Raw genomic sequence first — 23,336 nt, forward strand, 5'->3', positions numbered from 1 at the left:
TACGATACCTCTCCATCATCATTCTTAATAGGTATATCGCTTCAGTGGTAGATCTTCCTGGCATAAATCCAAATTGGTTCTCTGTTACTTGTGTCTCTTTTCTCAACCTCCGTTCTATCACCCTTTCCCATAACTTCATAGTATGACTCATAAGCTTAATCCCTCTATAGTTTTCGCAACTTTGTATATCCCCCTTATTCTTGTAGATAGGTACCAAGGTGCTCTTTCTCCACTCATCAGGCATCTTCTTTGACCTTAAAATCTCATTAAAAAGCTTGGTTAACCAGTTAATGCCTTTTTCTCCAAGACCCTTCCAAACCTCAATCGGGATATTATCAGGTCCTACTGTCCTGCCATTTTTCATCTGCTTTAGAGCTTCTTTTACTTCGAAGTCTCGAATCCTTCGATAATAGTCAAAGTTTTGATCTTCTTCCCTTGTGCATAATCGACCAAGGCTCGGAAGAGTCTTCTGTCCCTCATTAAATAACTCGTAGAAGTAGCTCTTCCACCTTTCATTAATCTTCTCCTCTTGAGCCAACACCTCTCCATCCTTATCCTTTATGCACTTAACCTGATCCAAATCTCTCGTTCTTCTTTCCCGACTCTTTGCGATTCTATATATACCTTTTTCTCCTTCTTTCGTGCCCAAAGACTGGTAGAGACCCTCATATGCTCTTGTTCTTACTTCACTTACAGCCACTTTTGTCTCTTTCTTAGCCGCCTTATATTTTTCCCAATTATCTGCATTGCGGCATAAAGACCACTCTTTAAAGCATTCCCTTTTTATCTTTATCTTTTCTTGTATACTCGCATTCCACCACCAGGACTCCTTGTCTCTTGGTCCTATTCCTTTAGATTCACCAAAACTTTCTTTTGCTGTTCTTCTAATAACTTCTGCCATCTCCCTCCACATCTCTTCCGCGCTTCCATTCCCATCCCACTTTGCCTCTTCTCCTACCCGTCTTAGGAAGCTTCTTTGTTCCTCACCTTTCATCTGCCACCACCTCGTCCTTGGGTTCTTCGTATGATGTCTTTTCCTCAACTTTTGCTCAACGCGAAAATCCATGACGAGCACCCTATGCTGTGTTGTCAAACTCTCTCCCGGGATAATTTTACAGTTAATGTAAAATTTCCGGTCGACTCTCCTCAACAAGAAGAAGTCGATTTGAGAGCTTGTCATGCCACTCTTATAGGTTATAAGATGTTCGTCTCTCTTTTTAAAACATGTATTTGCGATGAGAAGATCAAAGGTTGAAGAAAAGTCCAAAATAGTTTTACCCTCGGCATTGATCACCCCGAAACCATGGCCTCCGTGAATACTCCCATATCCAGTTACTTCTCTCCCAACATGGCCATTTAAATCTCCTCCTAAGAAAATCTTATCTCCCAAAGGTATGCCTTAAACCAAACTCTCTAGATCCTCCCAAAACATTATCTTGTGTTGTTCGTCCGAACCCACCTGCGGTGCATAGGCGCTAATCACATGGAAAGCACCTCCCTCCACCACAAGTTTGATAGAGATGATCCGATCTCCCACCCTCTTGACATCCACTATGTCATTCTTCCACTGCTTATCCACAATTATTCCAACCCCATTCCTATTCTTCACCTTTCCTGTATACCAAAGTTTGAAACCAGAAGTATCCAACTCCCTAGCCTTTGCACCAACCCATTTCGTTTCTTGTAGGCACATAATGTTAATCTTCCTCCTTGTCATGGTGTCCACCACCTCCATGGATTTTCCTGTTAGAGTGCCTATGTTCCATGTCCCAAATCTCAACTTTCTGTCACTTCGACCTTTACCTTTTACTTTGTGAACTAGCTTATTTACCCTCGTCCGTTCACGAAAACGCGAGAACCCTTGCTCATTTAACACTACATCCAGGCACCGATGCAGCGGCTCTTGCTTTGACACCGTACTCGAGCAATACGGCGCATTGCTTCCGGGCAACGACCTAGCTTTAGCGCAATAATGTATTTGATTCATGTCATGGGGGTTCGGCTATAATTTTATGTTGGTTGCCGAAGACCTAACACAACCCTCCTCCTTTATCCGGGTTTGGGACCGGCTATGTAGAGACAATAATAATTATACATGTAAAAAAAATAATAAGACAAAATAATAGTGTATATTATGATGAGATGATGTAATCAAAATAAAAATTAATAATTTTAAAATAATAATAAAATTTAAGATAATTAAAGATGTTCAATATAAGATTAAAAAAATAATTTTTTATCTATTAGAATTATGTATCTTTAAATATGAATATAAAATTTTAAATTTATTCCAAATTAAATAGAATTGAGAAAATAAATAAATTTAATATATAAATAAATAATTTGTAAATAATATTAGTAAATCTTTATTTTGATTTTGTTACGTATAATAACAATATAATTCTTTTTTTATTTTTTAATTTAAATTTATTTATTTTATACTTTCTACATATATTAAATAATTTAAAATATTTTATTTTTTCATAATTTATTTTTTTAGTTATTGATATTAAATTTATAATTCTAAAAATAAAAATATAAAAATATTTTTTTAACTCAATAAAAAAGCGATTGAACAGATACGGCAGTGCCTGTTGAGCCACTAGTAGATATAACTTCTTTAAGAAAAAAGTAGAATTTATTGACTTTAACGTGGAAATGAACTTTGCATTCAGTGAAAAATAATGTAACTCTTGTATTATTAATAGTAAAGTTAGACAAATAAATATTTAACATGAACAAAAATAAAAGTAAAACCAAACGGACTTATAATGAAACTAAAAATCGAAAAGAACATAAGAAAAATGCTTAAATACTAGAAAGTAAAATAAAGGATAAAGCTAGAAATTAAAATAAAGAAGTAATTAAAAAAATGTTTAAATAAAAGAAATAAACAAAATGAATCAACCCATAACACTTACGTGCACTTGTACTTTATGATTTTTTGTTGTGTTGGTATGACTGAAAATTTTGTAAAATTTATAATTTTGTAGTGTTGAATGGAAGTCTCCTTTTTAATTATTTGATTCTCCTATTTATAGAAAAAACTCCTTAGTTCATGAAAGCTCTTTTAACAGTTTCATAGGATCACCTACGGTTTTTTCTTTTCTTGCTCTTCAAGGTCATATCCCCACGCAGGTTCTCTCCAATCTTGTGAATCAAATAATACACTCCACGTTCATGACAATTGCACATTAGGATCAGATTTGATTTTAAACATGCATGTTAATTATGACTTTTTATATATCCCTTGACTATCATATCTTTTGCATTATCTAAAATTTGCCAAGTGCTTTTCACTTTTTTAACTCCCACCATTAGTATCCTTTTGTTGACATCTTATTTTCCGTTGACCTCTTATAGTTTGTGTCAAGACATAGTGGTACCAAAATAGGCTGTTGAAGTTATTTCATTGCTGATGTTATTTCTTAGCTTCTTGATTGCGTTTATGTTCATGTTCATGTATGTGAAAAAAGTATGCAATTCAAAATATTTAGAAGATAATAAAAATAAGTTTAAAGTAATTTAAATATTTTTTTATTGTGTTTATTGAATATTACTGAAATAAATAGATAATTTTAATAAATATATAATTATAAATATTTTATATATATAAAATTATAAATATTAAGTTAAATAAAATAACTTTGTATTATAATTTTTAAAATGTTACTCTTGATATTATTACAAATAAAAGTTGGATATTCTCTCATGCATGCATGCTTTTTATTTTGGAAAAAGAAAAAATTACTAATTTTATTCATAAATATTTATAACACTAATAAAATTATTTATAAAAAACCAAAGCTAACTTTCTACCTAAAAAAAATGAGTTTCGTATGATGAAAAAAAATCAAACTCTAAGAAACACTCTAAATTCTTAAATTACTCTCATAGTCTTCAACACCACCACAATCATCAACCATCGTCCCAAAACCTACATCCTTTTCTAACTACAAGAAAAATATCCATTTAGATACACTTGAAAAGTGTAGCCAAAAATAAAAAAAATGATACTTTAGACAAAGGTTACGCTTTTTAGGTTTCAGAGACACTTCTTTGAGTGATGCCTATACTAGTGTTGCCTATTTTCAAAGGCTACGCTTTTCTATATCAAAGGCTACGCTTCTAGCTTTTGAGAATATGATGCGCTTTTTAAGTGATGCTATTCAGGACTAAAGGCTACGCTTTTCAGCACTAATGGTTACCAGAATTCAAAAGAATAGGCTACACTTTTCAAGGCTACTGCATCACTTTATAAACGTAACAAATAGTATACCTATAGCTACTCTATATAAGTGTAGCCTTAGGTCCCTCATTATTTTTTTTTTAATTTTCTATATATATTCTACTCTATATATATTCTAATAATTTTTTGTACAACATAATATTTAGTAATATGATTACGTATATAATTCTGCATTTTTAATTAAATGAGTTAAATATTATAAAATAAAAATAAATACATAATTATACTAAATAATTTTTTTAAATAATAAAAATTATCTGTAAACAAAATATATTTATAATGAACCAAAAGTATTAGAATGAGTTAAGTTTGAATATTCATACATCTCACACTAAATTAAGCATAGTCATATCAAAATAAGCATGAGACCACTTAGAATTTACTACTAATACTTTACGAAAAAACTAAAATATTATATCCTACATAAGTATCTTCTAATAACTAAACCATAATCCGCAATCCATGAATCTCTTCCTCTTGTTGCTGCTGGTTGGCCTTCATATCTCCAAGTTCATCCTTCAAAGTTGTCACTTCCTCTTTGTGCTGCTTCTTTAAAATGTGGTGACCACAGAAGATAACTAAACCTGCAATCAATTTCAGCAAGCAAGTGAATCTTTTTTTAACTTATAAAGCCTGAAGGCTGAAGGCAGCAACTTTGACAGGCAATAACAAAAGAATCACCCTATCAATAAAAGAATAACCTATCACAAGCATTGTTGGCAGCATTCAGAGGCATCAAACCTCCATACCAAAAAATTATACAGAACCTTTCGTTCACCTATTTTCTACCTTGAACCCATAATCTTACTGCTGTAATGTTGTTCATCTCCGTGATCAGACTAGATAAAATGAAGCTTTTTCTGATAACAGAGGAGAATCTAGGAAGCAAAATCAAATCCAATTGAGTAAAATGGCTAATCAAATCAAATCCGATTGACTCAACCATTCATTGGGGATGCTGTTTGGTAGTTAGTTGTCACTTGTCAGTTTAATAGAGAAAAATCAAACTATTTACAATTTCAGTCAATACAAAAGATTGATGATAAATAAATGAACCATAAGTATATTACCTTCCTCCCCAAATTTAATTGTGTTTAAAGTGTCACCAAATTAATGTGAAGAGTTCACATCATGCTAATTTGGGAAAATAAAATCAATGTAGACGCTGCACAAGTTTCGCCTACACAGAATAAACATAGCTTAATGCCATATTAGTTAACACACCTGACGAATCTGGCTTGATTGAGCATAGCAGGTTCTTTTCATCTGGTTAAAACGTGTCTTGGTAAACCCAATACAGAACATCCTCAAAGTGTAATTATCAGTGGTATTCACATCCACATGAGCTTCAATCAAAGTTTGCCATTTCTTAACAAGTGACCTCAGTTTGTCAGTAGTAAAATCCATTCCCTGCAGATTAAAGGAAAAGTTTCAATCAGCTTACAACCATACAAGATAATAAATAGGTTAAAGGAGGCTAAGCAATATAGCATACCCAGAAATTTGTGAGCACATCCTTCCTTGTACATCTTCTGCCCTCAGTCTAATCTTCCTGAAGGCATGGTCCTCATCCCCTTGAAGATCAGCAAGTGAGACCTCAAACTCTCTATGTTTAAGTCCTTCTGAAGCAATATATCATTCGCACAAACCATTAAAACATCAACAACATAAATACTAATAAATTGACCTTTCAACTACTAACACCCTAAACTAAAAAATATTCTAGAAAAGCACAGTAAATACATTGTAAAGATTCACAAGCACTGTAATGCTACAGTATATTAGTAGATAAAACAATGGATCCAACTATCAAATTGAACAATCATTCAACAATAGAGAAAAAAAATAAAACATGTCAAACTACTAATTTCCATGTATCAATGAATATAAAGAAGATTACAAATTAAATCTAAAATTAAAATAAATAAAAGAAAACAGAATAAACAAAGACCTTTGTGCCCTGAGTACTAAGTCCGTATAAGTTGTGTGGCTGAAAATCATTTGAACGTACCCTACAAATAAAAAGGATTTTTTTGTTGGAGCCACTTATGTTGCCTCCTAGTGCCTTCACAATGTGCTGAATAAATTCAGGGTGCCCTTCATAAGTGGCGGCAGCAATGAGATTACCATCCACCACTGTTGCTGCCATGGTGTCTGGTTCAACCCAACGAGCACCAGAGGCAACCAATGTCGGTTTAACAGGAGGAAAAGCAGTGCACTTGCGATCTTTAGCTACACCTGCAGCCGCCAGAATCAACTGTCTGTGGCAAATGGAAGCAAGTGCTTTTCCAGAACTGAAAAACTTGATCACCAGTGCCACAACAAGAGGTTCATGAGCAAGATACTCTGGCGCTCTTCCACCCAGTAACAGCAGCTCGTCATAGTTTGCAGCATCAATTTCAGCAAACTTTGCATTGAGGACGAAATTGTGACCACGTGTCTCAGACTTGCCAATATGCAACACCCTTAACAACATGAAAACCTTACATGCAAAGCTCAAAAATTGGATTCCTAAACAAAACCTCTTTGCATCTACACATAAAGAATATGAAATCCATTTTCAAAATACTGTACAGAATCTTCATATGTAAAAAAACCCTTTTCAATTGCGGGTATTCTAAGCTGTAATCTCATTCTTATAAACTCATTCCTTTGCCTCTCATAAACACGGCAGCTGAAAAGGCAATCAATTAAAACTAGAACCTTAATCACCAGCAATAAATTCTAATCATAAGAGTTGAATCCCAAATCAAATCCAAACAGAAACCCCAATCACAGAACCCCTAAAATCGGAACCCTAAACCTCTGAAATTTCAGAACCAATTGGAAATCAATACATACCTATCCGATGATGTGAGCACAGAGAGGACGATGAGAAGTGCAGAGATGACGATGGTGAGGGCGGCGCAGCGACGATCAGTGCAGGACAGCGAAGAGCAGCGACGGTCAGTGCAGAGATGTGGTCAGTGGTGAGTGGGGGCGACGGTGAGAATGGCAAAGGTGATGAGTGCCGATGGTGAAGGGTTTATGCGCGAAGAGGAGCTGGTCAGTGCAACAATATGGTGAGTGGTGAGTGGCGCCTAGCGGTGAGTGGTGAGTGGCGGTGAGCGGTGAGTGGGGGACGATGGTCAATGGCGATGGTGAGAATGGTGAAGGTGATGAGTGTCGATGGTGAAGGGTTTGTGCTTTTGGGGAGACTGGCAAAGGTGAGCTCTATGAAAGGTGATGAAAGCGCGATCGAATTGATGGTTGTTTGTGCTTTTTGGGTGAAAAGGGAAAAAAATTCATTAAGTGTCGGTATTTGGTCATACATTAGTCATCACTTTTGAAATGCATCCAAAACATAACAAATAGATTACTCTTTTAAAGCATTGAGTAAATAGTCAAATTGGTCCCCGAAAGATAGCCCAATCTTCAAACGAATCCCCATAAAAAAAAGATAATAAAATTTGTCCCCGAAAAATTTAAAATTGGTAACATTAGTCCTTCCGTCAAATATTTCAGTAACGGCGTGAACATATGCTGACCTGGCTGTTAGTGTGACACGTAGGCGAAGGCTGAAACGGCGTCGTTTTCTTAGTTGCTCCTTTACAACGCTTGGTTTTCATCCCTGTTTCGTATTCTCTCTCAAGTTGCATCCTTCTTCCGAAAAGAAAGAACCCCTGCAATCCCTTCGTCTTAGTTGTTTCCTCCAGGAAGACGAAGCATTGAACGGCGACGACCAGGCTTGACCGACGACGACAGTGTGCTGGAGTTGTTGGTGACAGGTTTGCGACCACGTTGGTCAACCGAAAAGGGCACTCCATCGCCTTGTGTGAGAGGTAGGTTAGCTTTCTTTTCTTATTTTGTTAGAGTGATTGTGGTTTTATCTCCTGATCAATGTGGTTGTGTTATCGTTGGAAATTCATTGTTACTGTTTGCAATGTTAGGGTTTAGGAGAATGTGTTGAGGCTTAGGGCTTTGGTGATTATCCATTATATGACCCTGTTTTTGGATTCTTGAGAACGTTGTTTGTGCCCTGTGTAGCTGCATGTGTGTGTGTTAGATTCATTTTGGGAGTTGATGTTTAATATGCATTGCCTCTCCATGAAATAAATTTACATCAGTTGTATGTGTTGCTGTTTTGGTTTCAGATGGAAGGTCCCCCAATGACCTTTGTATTTCACCATGGTGGAAAGTTCGAGACAGATGAATCAGGCTATCTGTGTTATCAACCAGATAATATTGAAGTATTAATGGGTGTAGATTCAGACACTCTAGACATTTTCTTTGTGAATGGATACTACAAGGAGCTGGGATATGCTGAGATGAATAATTGCTTGTGGAAAGTTCCTGGAACGCTGCTGGAAAATGGGTTGAGGAAGCTAGAAAATGACACTGATCTGATCTGTTAGAATTGGTTAAGGATTGCAGGAGGAATCATCACCTCATCAACATCTATTTTGAGCATGTAGTGTCTAAGCCACACGTGGTTGACTGCATGAGCGAGGATGATGGTGAAGTACTTTGTTTGCCAACCATCCCTGAAGAAGCAGAGAAACTGAACAAGGACCACAATGATGCAATGTCCCAAGATTACTGTAAGACAACAAAAAAATCACCTAAGCCAAAAAGAGCCAAAACTCAGCCCACTCCTAAGGCTACTCCTCAGCCCACACCTAAGCCAACTCCTCAGCCCACACCTAAGCCCACTCCTCAGCCCACACATAAGCCCACACCTAAAGCCACACCTGAGCCCACTCCTCATTCCACACCTCAGCCCACTCCTGAGCCCACACTTAAGCCCACTCATGAGCCCACACCTAAGCCTACTCCTCAGCCCAATCCCCAACCCACATGTACGCCCACACCTAAGCCCACTCCAAAGCCCAAAACCAAGCCCATGCAAAAGCCCGTCCAGCAGCCCAAACCTTGGACTAAACCCCAGGCTGCTAAAGGGAGTAGCAAGGATACAGCAGCTGACAAGATCATCAAGAAGGTGAAAGCCACAACCAGTACAAGATCTGGAAGGCAGGTTAAGGCAACTCCACTTGCAGATGATAGTCAATCTCATGATTCATATGATAGTGCTGAAGACAGTTTGTACAAGCCTCCAAAAGTTGCAGGAGATTTCATATACAGTAGTGACAGTGATAGTGGAGTTGATGGAGTAGAGTCTTCTTGGGCCAAGAAAGTAGATCACAGAGAGAAGCATAGGCCTGCTGCTGACAGAACAAGGGACAAAGCTATTAACACTGATGACTCCAGCTATGAGGACATCGAATCTGATGAATGCTCTGATGGAGGTATTTAGTGATTAATTGTGTATCTGTTATTGAATTTACTTATTTAATAGATCTGATTCAACTAATTTATTTTTTCTACACAAATCTTATGGTATTTTCATGTAATTTCAGAATCAGATGACGAATTTGATTGGAAAGAATCATCAGATGGAGATGAATGGAAGTCAGAAGATTTTGCCCATGAGTTAGACTCTGAAGATGAAGGGCCAGCTGTGTATCCACATTATAATGACAAGGCCAAATTTGGTTATCTGAAGTTTGAGGTAAGTATGGTTTTCAAATTCAAGCAACATTTTATGGCTGCCACTAGAGATTACACTATACAATGGGTAGGAATATTAGGTTCTGTAAGAATGACAAGGTTAGAGTCAGGGCGGTTTGTAAGTGTGAAGACTGTCCATGGATAGTATATTGTAGACACAACCCCAGTGATGGTTCCTGGCAGATAAAAACACTAGTTGACAATCACACTTGCGCAAGAAAGTGAAAAAACAGAGCTGCTACATTGGAATGAACTGTGAACAAGTTATACCCAAAACTTATGAAGCACCCTAAGATGAAGCATAGGGAGGTGTATGAGTGGTTTGTTAGGAAGCGCAACGTGAAGCTGAATAGTTCATACATAACCCGAGCTCTTAAGGCATCTAGGAAGATAGTTGAAGGGGATGAGATTGCTCAATACGGGTTGATATGGGATTATGCACATGAATTGCTCACTGCCAACCCAGGTTCGACAGTTCAGGTGGGTGTGATTTCCATAACTGATAATTCGCCTCAGTTCGAGAGATTTTATGTCTGTCTAGATGCTTGTAAGAAGGGTTTCAAAGCAGGCTGTAGGCCATTGATAGGTCTAGATGGGGCATTCCTGAAAACATTACACAGAGGACAGGTTCTCACTGCATGCGGACAGGATGCAAACAATCACATTTTTGTGATTGCATACGCAATTGTTGATGTTGAGAACAAAGAGAACTGGAAATGGTTCTTGGAGCTGCTCCTATCAGACCTAGGAGAATATGAGGCAAAGAACTTGTGTTTCATATCAGACATGCAAAAGGTGATGACTAATTTGAATCACGATTTGATTTTTAAGGACTTTTTTGATTTAATGATGCTTCTTTGAGGACTGTTATGACTGTAAATCTTGTCGGACTTGACTGTTTGTGCAGGAGTTAATACCAGCAGTCAAAGAACTCGTCCCAGCTGTTCCACACAGATTCTGTGTGTGGCATTTGTGGAGGAACTTCTCCAAACAGTGGGGCAGCGTCGAACTTAAGGACTTGGTCTGGGAGTGTGCAAGATCGAGGACCCCGGTTGAGTTCGAGAGGAATATGAATAGAGTCAAAAGGATTAATCAAAAGGCTTGGGAATACTTAGCCAAGTGGCCGAAGGAAGCTTGGACCAAAGCCCATTTCAGTGAAGGGCCAAAGGTCGACAACATTTGCAACAACGCTTGTGAATCCTTCAATGCAAAGACGAAGCATAACAAAGGTAAGCCTATTCTGAGTCTGGCAGAGGAGGTACGAAGAATGGTTATGAAAAGCATGTCTGATAATAGACTGAAGCTTCTGAGTTATCAAGGGAAACTTGCTCCAGTTCAGCAAAGTAGGCTAGAATCTCTTATTAAGTTATCCAGAAACTGGGCTCCCTACTGGTCGGGTGATGCGAAAGAGGAAGTCTACGAAGTTCAAGGATGACCTACTAACATGGTGGTAGATTTGGGGAAGCATACTTGCTCCTGCAGGTTTTGGCAGTTGACAGGTTGAATTCATAACTGATTTCATTTTTATATGCATACCATGATTCATACTTAACTGAATGAATTTTTTTCTGAAATATATAGGAATGCCTTGTATGCACGCAATATCATCCATTCAAGAAAGAAATGATAAGAGGCCTGAGGAGTATTGCCATGAATGGTTGAGCATGGATGCTTACAGAAGAGCATACCAATTCAATGTTAATCCTATCAAGGGACAAGATCTATGGGAGAAAACTGGATCTCCTGCACCTGTTCCACCTCCTATCAAACCTAAACCAGGCAGACCAACAACAAATAGGAGGAAGGATAAGGATGAAGGACCCACTGGCACGAAGACAAAAATGAAAAGGAAGTATGCTCCAATTCGGTGCATGTACTGTGGAGAGGTGGGCCACAACAAGAGAACTTGCACCAAGAAAAAGCAAGATGATGCTCAGGAGAAAACAAGGATGATGCAATTGCAGCTTGCAGCTATTCAACAACCACAACCTGCACCTTGTCCAGAAGCAGAAAAGGAAGATCACACTCAGCCCATATAGACACCACCTGCAGTAGCAGTAGCTGCTCCAGATGAATAGACTGAAATTCCTGTTACTCAGCAGCTCAGCTTCCACTGACACAACAATCCCAAACCTCAACCAATGTCACTCAGGTAATCTTGCCCATGACTTTAAATTTGAGCATTGGTTACTTGAAGCTATTTTTGATTTCAGACAATGATGATAACTGTTTGATGCAGACTAGAAAAAGAGGAAGGCCTCCAAAACTCTATGTCACCAGGGCCAGGGCAAAGGGAAATGCCTCTCTAGGAGCAGTTGCTGTATCTGCTGAAACCATCAAGGGTAGCAGCTCCGCAACAGCCAAGAAACTTGCCAGTTTCATGACATTTGTTTCAACTCCGGGTTTCAAACCTCCCAGAAAAAAAGACATGGAATGACTTCAAGACTAGAAGACATATAACTTATAGGGCAATTAGTATCTGTTATTTTGTCAGGGCTTAATTTTACCATTTATAAACAATGTGGTAGTTGTGGTATCTTCAATAGCCCTGTTTTTTGTATAGCCCTTTATGGTATACTGCTTTCAACTGTCAGCTACTACCTTTTGGATTATTATCATGTTAAAACAATGTTCTTATTTGAATATGAGACAATGAAAACTAGTTCACCATTGGTGATGTTATGATGTTATGCTATTCCTACTTCACTTAATTTTAATCCTACTTATTCTGATTTGCTTACATTATGTTATGATCAACAACAATGTTGCATGTAAATAACCTTTTTACTAGTAAAGAAACATGAACATACAAGGTTTTCACAACAACAGAAAACTGTCAAGGTTCACAGCATCATCCTTTTCACCTTTTCACAGTAACTGCTTCACTTCCCACTAAAGAACATACACATAATCATAAAAACCACAATCACAACTATTAATCCAAAATATATTTGCATCCTAAGTGCTTTTACTTCAGCTTCTAAGGTCATCATTCTCCAAGATATGTTATGGTTCAACAAAGCAGCATCACTCTCCATTTGTGCCTCAGTTTTAACTTCTCCTAAGTGCTCTAATCCTTCAAACTCGTCGTCCTCAGCCCACCTAAAGTAATTGCAGTGAATGCCCTTCTGCACAACATCAGGGTACCAAAATGTCAAAATCCAACTCAAATCATTTGAAGTTTCAACAATACTACATTGATAACTCACCCGGTATCTTGGACAAGTATGGAACAATCTATCAGGATTTTCTCTTGTCCCAGACTTCTTGCGACACTTGTCGACTACGACCCCCACCTACGCTACCCATCGTGCAATCGGTCATGAATTTTCGGCCTCTGCAGAATCAATCTCAAGCTGCAGCAACAACGGAAATTTAAAACGAAGAGGGGATTAGGGTTTACAAACCTAGGACTAATTTGACATACATATGGAAACATATCTTGTCACCAGCCACTCTGCGCCAAGCTGGCATGCTCATATGCCACACTGACAGCCACATAAGCAACAGTTAACGGCGTCACTGACGAAATTGACGGAAATTTGACGGAAAGACTAACGTTACCAATTTTAAATTTTTCGGGGACAAATTTTATTATCTTTTTCTTACGGGGACTCGTTTGAAGATCGGGTTATCTTTCAGGGACCAATTTGACTATTTACTCCATTTTTTTTAGTACAAAATGTGCATCCATAGATATCAATATAAGGTTACGCTTTATAAATGATTTTTATTGTATCTAAGGCTACACTTTTTAAATGATGTCATAATTGTATTTTCTATTCTCTTATAAAAAGAAAACACGGAAAAAAGTGTGGTTGAATAGATATTTTTATTCTCTTTTGAAATGTAAATTAAAAAAAATGTGGCTGAATAGATATTTTTTTATAGTCTCTCTCTTTTTTTTCCTTACAATTTTTCTTCAAAATCTGAATTAGGATTTTTAGAAAAATCATTTTCTTCCATCTTCACTCACTCAAGAATTAAAAGAGTTATTTTTGCTTACCATGAAAATATTTACAAGCTCTACAGCAAATTCTCCAAACTTAGTTTTTCCAACCTCTATCGCCACGGCTCTTTCGTCGGCGATGACTTTGACGAGTATAAGCTTCTTGATTCACGTTGAATTGTCGGTTAGGAATTTTTACCAACTGAAGGAGTGAATCCGTGGCGAGTATAACTCCTAACCGATAAAATAGCGCAAATCAGAGTTTAAAAAAAGAGTGTCACAATTCAAATTAATAAAAATCAGGAGTTTTACTTTTTGGGTCGTTTTTTCTTGGACTAGCAATCAAGTGTGCAACTTTGGTTGTAAATTCGGGAGTTTTCATGCATAGAACGGGAATTAAAAAAAATAGAAATTAAATGAACTGAATCAATGAAATACCAAAGATCTAGAAGTAGCAAACAAGTAAGACAATAAACTAAGCAAGCATGAATATGAACAACTATTAAGGTACCACTAAATTAAGAGACAGTTAATGCAACTAAGGAAGATTGAAGCAATAAATTAAGGAAAAGTATAGGTAGACAATAAAAGGACTTTGTTAGATAAACAATCCATAAATTAATGAGGATATAATTCAATGCACGAAAGATATAATTAGTTAAATAATTAGTTATTACTAACAAGTAACAAGATATAATTTATATTATTGCTAACAAGTAACAAGATATAATTTATATGTTTATGAATGTAACATAGATATGAATAATTATTAACAAAAGTAACTTGTGCTTGTCTTATACATTATCTCCTATTTGAATAATTATTTAAAAGAAAAGTTAATGCATCTAATTAATATGGTTGAATTCTTTTCTTTCTTATGAAAATTTAATTAAAATTTAGAGTAAAATTATCTTTTACAAATGACTAAACAAAGTTTATCTTACTCATTTTACTTCATGTATGTGATTTTTATTTTATTCTAGAATAGTTTTTTAACAAATTTAACTTACAGTGTTTTGAGAGGATGTCTGGTTTGAGTATTAACTTGGATAAATCTAGTTTGATTCCGGTTAATTGTGAGCGAGAATGGTCACAAAGGATGTGTAGCTTGTTGGGGGTGTAAGGAAGCAACGTTGCCAGTAAAATATCTTGGTATTTCTTTGAAAGAAAATTCGAAATTTGTCAAGACATAGAAACCTATTATAGACAAAGTAGAAGAGAAACTCAATCTGTGAAAAGCCAAAATAATTAATAAAGCTGGTAAGCTTGTACTCATCAAATCTGTGCTTAATAGTTTACCGGTTTACTACCTTAACTTATATAAGATGCCCAAAGCAGTAGCAGATAAGTTGATATCTTTGCAGAGGAGGTTCTTGTGGAGTAACAAGGACGGAAGGGATGGGATACCTTTGGTGAGGTGGGATATTGTGCAAGCTCCAAAACGTTTTGGGGGTTTGGGCGTGGACGATGCAGTGCTCCGGAGTACAGCATTATTGTTCAAGTGGTGATGGCGGTTTTCAAAGGAGGATTGCCCATTATGGAAGAAAATTGTGTGCTCTTGCAATGACTTGAATCCAAATGTCCTTCTTTCTTGTCAGCCGGATCCTAAAACAAAGGGTCCGTGGAAGGACATTTGTCAGTTGCAGATAAGAGAACAACAAGCGAGAGATAAGATGGTCAGAGGGTTATCATTAGAGCTAGGAGATGGTAGAAGAATTCATTTCTGGGAAGATAATTAGCTACCATGTGGTGTGTTGCAAGATGTATTTCCAAGATTTTTCTCGATTTCAAACCAAGTCAGATCTGTAATAGGGGACTGTGGGTTCTGAGATGGGTTGGAGTGGATATGAAACTTTCGTTGGATAAGGGTACTATTCCAATGGGAGTTAGAATTGTTAACCAACTTCATGGAGTTCTACAATCTGTCAGGTTAACAAGTGAGAGGGGGGACATAATAGTATGGAAATTTGATAGATTAGGAGTTTATTCTACTAATTTATTTGTGCAGGTTTTGCAGGCTGAGTCTCTCCTGGAGGACATTATGAGTTATAGTTTCACTAGATCTATATGGAGAGGACTAGTACCACCAAGAGTTGAGCTATTCACCTGGTTTGTGTTAGTTGGTAGAGTCAACACTAAGAAAAGATTGATTAGATTGGGCATTATTGATCACAGGGATATGATTTGTGTTTTATGTAAAAAAGAAATTGAGAATGATTTCCACTTATTCATTGGCTGTGACTTCACGTGGCAGGTGTGGTGTGCTTGGTTATACACCTATAATAAACTTTGGTCTATTCCAAAAACCATTAAGCAACATTTTGAGAGTTGGACAGGAGCTTCTGTAAGAAAAGACGAACGTAACAAGTGGCTGATTGGCTTTTTTGCTATCATTTGAAATACGTGATTGGAAAGGAATGCCAAAATTTTCAGGAATCAAGAAACAAGCGTTGCGAAAGTTATTACCAAGTCGATTAGGAGCTACAAAGAATGGGTTGACTTTGTTCCGTCTAGTTATTAATGGCAATACCGGAGATAACTACGATTTCTTTTTTAGTGTTTATTTTGTAATTCTGGACTTTTTAAATGTTTCACCTTACTGTGTTGAGCTTTTTGTTTCAGAAAAAAAAAAACAAATTTAATATCCTATCAAATTAAAGTAAAAGATAAACAATAATGTATGTAGTTTTTGTTAAATTGTGTGAGAAGTTATTAATCATCTACCATCCAATTTTCAAATAAATAAATAAATAAGCATAACTTTCATCAGAATTTTCATTGGCATTTTAGGCATATATGAAAAACAGGATAATAGAAAATGATTAATTTAATTCAAACTTAAATTTGATTTCTCTAAATGATACTTTCCAAAAATGATCCTTATACGTTAATAACTTAATATTTTATATTAAAAATATTATCGAAAAGATCGATAGATCTTGATATGGTCGTCATAAACGAACTATAACTCGGCATGGTGCATTATAACTCCTCCATTCATGAGCCATAACTCGGTCAGATAAATGCTCCCATCATAACCGACGACAAAACGGTACACAATCAAAGTACATTACCCACCTTTTCGTAACCGACCTTAATACTAAAAACGTAACGGCCAAACAGTCTACCATATAAAGTCAGGTAAAGTATTTTCTTCGGTAAGTAAGTGATAGCACAATATACTGACTTAAGCTTCGGAGTGCCTTTGCAGGTATACTCCCCCCTCATTTGTTCGCACTATTCACGTCACACCAAGAAGAAAAGCTCGGAATTCAAGGATTGGACGCTCAGCCTCAGAGTGCATAAGCTCGGTTGATACCTCTATTTTGCAAGCAAGAACAATTGGTGCCCACCGTGGGGCCGAGGAAATCAATTCTTTCTTTTGGTCCCGTTATCCTTGCTTACGCCCATGACTGACGTACCACCTCCTTCACTATCCAAACTTATGCGGATGATAGCTGAGCTACAACAAGCGAATCAACGGATGGCCGATGAAAATCAAATAATGGCTGCTCAAATCACCGAATTGAATCATGTTCGGATAGAACATGACGAGACTCATCATCAGCAACCAGAAGATAAATCATGTGTGGATTACAAATTAAATCTAAAATTAAAATAAATAAAAGAAAACAGAATAAACAAAGACCTTTGTGCCCTGAGTACTAAGTTCGTATAAGTTGTGTGGCTGAAAATCATTTGAATGTACCCTACAAATATAAAGGATTTTTTTGTTGGAGCCACTTATGTTGCCTCCTAGTGCCTTCATAATGTGCTGAATAAATTCAGGGTGCCCTTCATAAGTGGCGGCAGCAATGAGATTACCATCCACCACTGTTGCTGCCATGGTGTCTGGTTCAACCCAACGAGCACCAGAGGCAACCAATGTCGGTTTAACAGGAGGAAAAGCAGTGCACTTGCGATCTTTAGCTACACCTGCAGCCGCCAGAATCAACTGTCTGTGGCAAATGGAAGCAAGTGCTTTTCCAGAACTGAAAAACTTGATCACCAGTGCCACAACAAGAGGATCATGAGCAAGATACTCTGGCGCTCTTCCACCCAGTAACAGCAGCTCGTCATAGTTTGCAGCATCAATTTCAGCAAACTTTGCATTGAGGACGAAATTGTGACCACGTGTCTCAGACTTGCCAATATGCAACAACCTTAACAACATGAAAACCTTACATGCAAAGCTCAAAAATTGGATTCCTAAACAAAACCTCTTTGCATCTACACATAAAGAATATGAAATCCATTTTCAAAATACTGTACAGAATCTTCATATGTAAAAAAACCCTTTTCAATTGCGGGTATTCTAAGCTGTAATCTCATTCTTATAAACTCATCCCTTTGCCTCTCATAAACACGGCAGCTGAAAAGGCAATCAATTAAAACTAGAACCTTAATCATCAGCAATAAATTCTAATCATAAGAGTTGAATCCCAAATCAAATCCAAACAGAAACCCCAATCACAGAACCCCTAAAATCGGAACCCTAAACCTCTGAAATTTCAGAACCAATTGGAAATCAATACATACCTATCCGATGATGTGAGCACAGAGAGGACGATGAGAAGTGCAGAGATGACGATGGTGAGGGCGGCGCAGCGACGATCAGTGCAGGACAGCGAAGAGCAGCGACGGTCAGTGCAGCGATGTGGTCAGTGGTGAGTGGGGGCGACGGTGAGAATGGCAAAGGTGATGAGTGCCGATGGTGAAGGGTGTATGCGCGAAGAGGAGCTGGTCAGTGCAGCAATATGGTGAGTGGTGAGTGGCGCCTGGCGGTGAGTGGCGACTGGCGGTGAGTGGTGAGTGGCGGTGAGCGGTGAGTGGGGGACGATGGTCAATGGCGATGATGAGAATGGTGAAGGTGATGAGTGTCGATGGTGAAGGGTTTGTGCTTTTGGGGAGACTGGCAAAGGTGAGCTCTATGAAAGGTGATGAAAGCGCGATCCAATTGATGGTCGTTTGTGCTTTTTGGGTGAAACGGGAAAAAAATTCATTAAGTGTCGGTATTTGGTCATACATTAGTCATCACTTTTGAAATGTATCCAAAACATAACAAATAGATTACTCTTTTAAAGCATTGAGTAAATAGTCAAATTGGTCCCCGAAAGATAGCCCAATCTTCAAACGAATCCCCGTAAAAAAAAGATAATAAAATTTGTCCCCGAAAAATTTAAAATTGGTAACATTAGTCCTTCCGTCAAATATTTCAGTAACGGCGTGAACATATGCTGACCTGGCTGTTAGTGTGACACGTAGGTGAAGGCTGAAACGGCGTCGTTTTCTTAGTTGCTCCTTTACAACGCTTGGTTTTCATCCCTGTTTCGTATTCTCTCTCAAGTTGCATCCTTCTTCCGAAAAGAAAGAACCCCTGCAATCCCTTCATCTTAGTTGTTTCCTCTAGGAAGACGAAGCATTGAACGGCGACGACCAGGCTTGACCTACGACGACAGTGTGCTGGAGTTGTTGGTGACCGGTTTGCGACCACGTTGGTCAACCGAAAAGGGCACTCCATTGCCTTGTGTGAGAGGTAGGTTAGCTTTCTTTTCTTATTTTGTTAGAGTGATTGTGGTTTTATCTCCTGATCAATGTGGTTGTGTTATCGTTGGAAATTCATTGTTACTGTTTGCAATGTTAGGGTTTAGGAGAATGTGTTGAGGCTTAGGGCTTTGGTGATTATCCATTATATGACCCTGTTTTTGGATTCTTGAGAACGTTGTTTGTGCTCTGTGTAGCTGCATGTGTGTGTGTTAGATTCATTTTGGGAGTTGATGTTTAATATGCATTGCCTCTCCATGAAATAAATTTACATCAGTTGTATGTGTTGCTGTTTTGGTTTCAGATGGAAGGTCCCCCAATGACCTTTGTATTTCACCATGGTGGGAAGTTCGAGACAGATGAATCAGGTTATCTGTGTTATTAACCAGATAATATTGAAGTATTAATGGGTGTAGATTCAGACACTCTAGACATTTTCTTTGTGAATGGATACTACAAGGAGCTGGGATATGCTGAGATGAATAATTGCTTGTGGAAAGTTCCTGGAACGCTGCTGGAAAATGGGTTGAGGAAGCTAGAAAATGACACTGATCTGATCTGTTAGAATTGGTTAAGGATTGCAGGAGGAATCATCACCTCATCAACATCTATTTTGAACATGTAGTGTCTAAGCCACACGTGGTTGACTGCATGAGCGAGGATGATGGTGAAGTACTTTGTTTGCCAACCATCCCTGAAGAAGCAGAGAAACTGAACAAGGACCACAATGATGCAATGTCCCAAGATTACTGTAAGACAACAAAAAAATCACCTAAGCCAAAAAGAGCCAAAACTCAGCCCACTCCTAAGGCTACTCCTCAGCCCACACCTAAGCCAACTCCTCAGCCCACACCTAAGCCCACTCCTCAGCCCACACATAAGCCCACACCTAAAGCCACACCTGAGCCCACTCCTCATTCCACACCTCAGCCCACTCCTGAGCCCACACTTAAGCCCACTCATGAGCCCACACCTAAGCCTACTCCTCAGCCCAATCCCCAACCCACATGTACGCCCACACCTAAGCCCACTCCAAAGCCCAAAACCAAGCCCATGCAAAAGCCCGTCCAGCAGCCCAAACCTTGGACTAAACCCCAGGCTGCTAAAGGGAGTAGCAAGGATACAGCAGCTGACAAGATCATCAAGAAGGTGAAAGCCACAACCAGTACAAGATCTGGAAGGCAGGTTAAGGCAACTCCACTTGCAGATGATAGTCAATCTCATGATTCATATGATAGTGCTGAAGACAGTTTGTACAAGCCTCCAAAAGTTGCAGGAGATTTCATATACAGTAGTGACAGTGATAGTGGAGTTGATGGAGTAGAGTCTTCTTGGGCCAAGAAAGTAGATCACAGAGAGAAGCATAGGCCTGCTGCTGACAGAACAAGGGACAAAGCTATTAACACTGATGACTCCAGCTATGAGGACATCGAATCTGATGAATGCTCTGATGGAGGTATTTAGTGATTAATTGTGTATCTGTTATTGAATTTACTTATTTAATAGATCTGATTCAACTAATTTATTTTTTCTACACAAATCTTATGGTATTTTCATGTAATTTCAGAATCAGATGACGAATTTGATTGGAAAGAATCATCAGATGGAGATGAATGGAAGTCAGAAGATTTTGCCCATGAGTTAGACTCTGAAGATGAAGGGCCAGCTGTGTATCCACATTATAATGACAAGGCCAAATTTGGTTATCTGAAGTTTGAGGTAAGTATGGTTTTCAAATTCAAGCAACATTTTATGGCTGCCACTAGAGATTACACTATACAATGGGTAGGAATATTAGGTTCTGTAAGAATGACAAGGTTAGAGTCAGGGCGGTTTGTAAGTGTGAAGACTGTCCATGGATAGTATATTGTAGACACAACCCCAGTGATGGTTCCTGGCAGATAAAAACACTAGTTGACAATCACACTTGCGCAAGAAAGTGAAAAAACAGAGCTGCTACATTGGAATGAACTGTGAACAAGTTATACCCAAAACTTATGAAGCACCCTAAGATGAAGCATAGGGAGGTGTATGAGTGGTTTGTTAGGAAGCGCAACGTGAAGCTGAATAGTTCATACATAACCCGAGCTCTTAAGGCATCTAGGAAGATAGTTGAAGGGGATGAGATTGCTCAATACGGGTTGATATGGGATTATGCACATGAATTGCTCACTGCCAACCCAGGTTCGACAGTTCAGGTGGGTGTGATTTCCATAACTGATAATTCGCCTCAGTTCGAGAGATTTTATGTCTGTCTAGATGCTTGTAAGAAGGGTTTCAAAGCAGGCTGTAGGCCATTGATAGGTCTAGATGGGGCATTCCTGAAAACATTACACAGAGGACAGGTTCTCACTGCATGCGGACAGGATGCAAACAATCACATTTTTGTGATTGCATACGCAATTGTTGATGTTGAGAACAAAGAGAACTGGAAATGGTTCTTGGAGCTGCTCCTATCAGACCTAGGAGAATATGAGGCAAAGAACTTGTGTTTCATATCAGACATGCAAAAGGTGATGACTAATTTGAATCACGATTTGATTTTTAAGGACTTTTTTGATTTAATGATGCTTCTTTGAGGACTGTTATGACTGTAAATCTTGTCGGACTTGACTGTTTGTGCAGGAGTTAATACCAGCAGTCAAAGAACTCGTCCCAGCTGTTCCACACAGATTCTGTGTGTGGCATTTGTGGAGGAACTTCTCCAAACAGTGGGGCAGCGTCGAACTTAAGGACTTGGTCTGGGAGTGTGCAAGATCGAGGACCCCGGTTGAGTTCGAGAGGAATATGAATAGAGTCAAAAGGATTAATCAAAAGGCTTGGGAATACTTAGCCAAGTGGCCGAAGGAAGCTTGGACCAAAGCCCATTTCAGTGAAGGGCCAAAGGTCGACAACATTTGCAACAACGCTTGTGAATCCTTCAATGCAAAGACGAAGCATAACAAAGGTAAGCCTATTCTGAGTCTGGCAGAGGAGGTACGAAGAATGGTTATGAAAAGCATGTCTGATAATAGACTGAAGCTTCTGAGTTATCAAGGGAAACTTGCTCCAGTTCAGCAAAGTAGGCTAGAATCTCTTATTAAGTTATCCAGAAACTGGGCTCCCTACTGGTCGGGTGATGCGAAAGAGGAAGTCTACGAAGTTCAAGGATGGCCTACTAACATGGTGGTAGATTTGGGGAAGCATACTTGCTCCTGCAGGTTTTGGCAGTTGACAGGTTGAATTCATAACTGATTTCATTTTTATATGCATACCATGATTCATACTTAACTGAATGAATTTTTTTCTGAAATATATAGGAATGCCTTGTATGCACGCAATATCATCCATTCAAGAAAGAAATGATAAGAGGCCTGAGGAGTATTGCCATGAATGGTTGAGCATGGATGCTTACAGAAGAGCATACCAATTCAATGTTAATCCTGTCAAGGGACAAGATCTATGGGAGAAAACTGGTTCTCCTGCACCTGTTCCACCTCCTATCAAACCTAAACCAGGCAGACCAACAACAAATAGGAGGAAGGACAAGGATGAAGGACCCACTGGCACGAAGACAAAAATGAAAAGGAAGTATGCTCCAATTCGGTGCATGTATTGTGGAGAGGTGGGCCACAACAAGAGAACTTGCACCAAGAAAAAGCAAGATGATGCTCAGGAGAAAACAAGGATGATGCAATTGCAGCTTGCAGCTGTTCAACAACCACAACCTGCACCTGGTCCAGAAGCAGAAAAGGAAGATCACACTCAGCCCATATAGACACCACCTGCAGTAGCAGTAGCTGCTCCAGATGAATAGACTGAAATTCCTGTTACTCAGCAGCTCAGCTTCCACTGACACAACAATCCCAAACCTCAACCAATGTCACTCAGGTAATCTTGCCCATGACTTTAAATTTGAGCATTGGTTACTTGTAGCTATTTTTGATTTCAGACAATGATGATAACTGTTTGATGCAGACTAGAAAAAGAGGAAGGCCTCCAAAACTCCATGTCACCAGGGCCAGGGCAAAGGGAAATGCCTCTCTAGGAGCAGTTGCTGTATCTGCT

General features: G+C 38.4%; 2 protein-coding genes across 2 annotated transcripts; one reads left to right on the forward strand and one right to left on the reverse strand.

The window, feature by feature from the left end:
* Window positions 1-5,787: 5,787 nt before the first annotated feature.
* Window positions 5,788-6,725, reverse strand: LOC148549725 (protein DJ-1 homolog D-like). Its single transcript, XM_088497398.1, has 2 exons — window positions 6,300-6,725; window positions 5,788-5,871 (listed from the first exon to the last, which is right to left on the reverse strand). Exons 1-2 carry the CDS (start codon window positions 6,723-6,725, stop codon window positions 5,788-5,790), a joined length of 510 nt encoding a protein of 169 aa, XP_088353524.1.
* A 4,515-nt stretch (window positions 6,726-11,240) lies between these two features.
* LOC148549726 (uncharacterized) lies at window positions 11,241-11,835 on the forward strand. Its single transcript, XM_088495763.1, has 2 exons — window positions 11,241-11,295; window positions 11,378-11,835. Exons 1-2 carry the CDS (start codon window positions 11,241-11,243, stop codon window positions 11,833-11,835), a joined length of 513 nt encoding a protein of 170 aa, XP_088351889.1.
* The last annotated feature ends 11,501 nt before the right edge of the window (window positions 11,836-23,336 follow it).

This window comes from Arachis ipaensis, chromosome B8 (assembly GCF_059453495.1).
Source record: "Arachis ipaensis isolate K30076 ecotype BB chromosome B8, ASM5945349v1, whole genome shotgun sequence".
NCBI classification, from domain to species: Eukaryota; Viridiplantae; Streptophyta; class Magnoliopsida; order Fabales; family Fabaceae; genus Arachis; species Arachis ipaensis.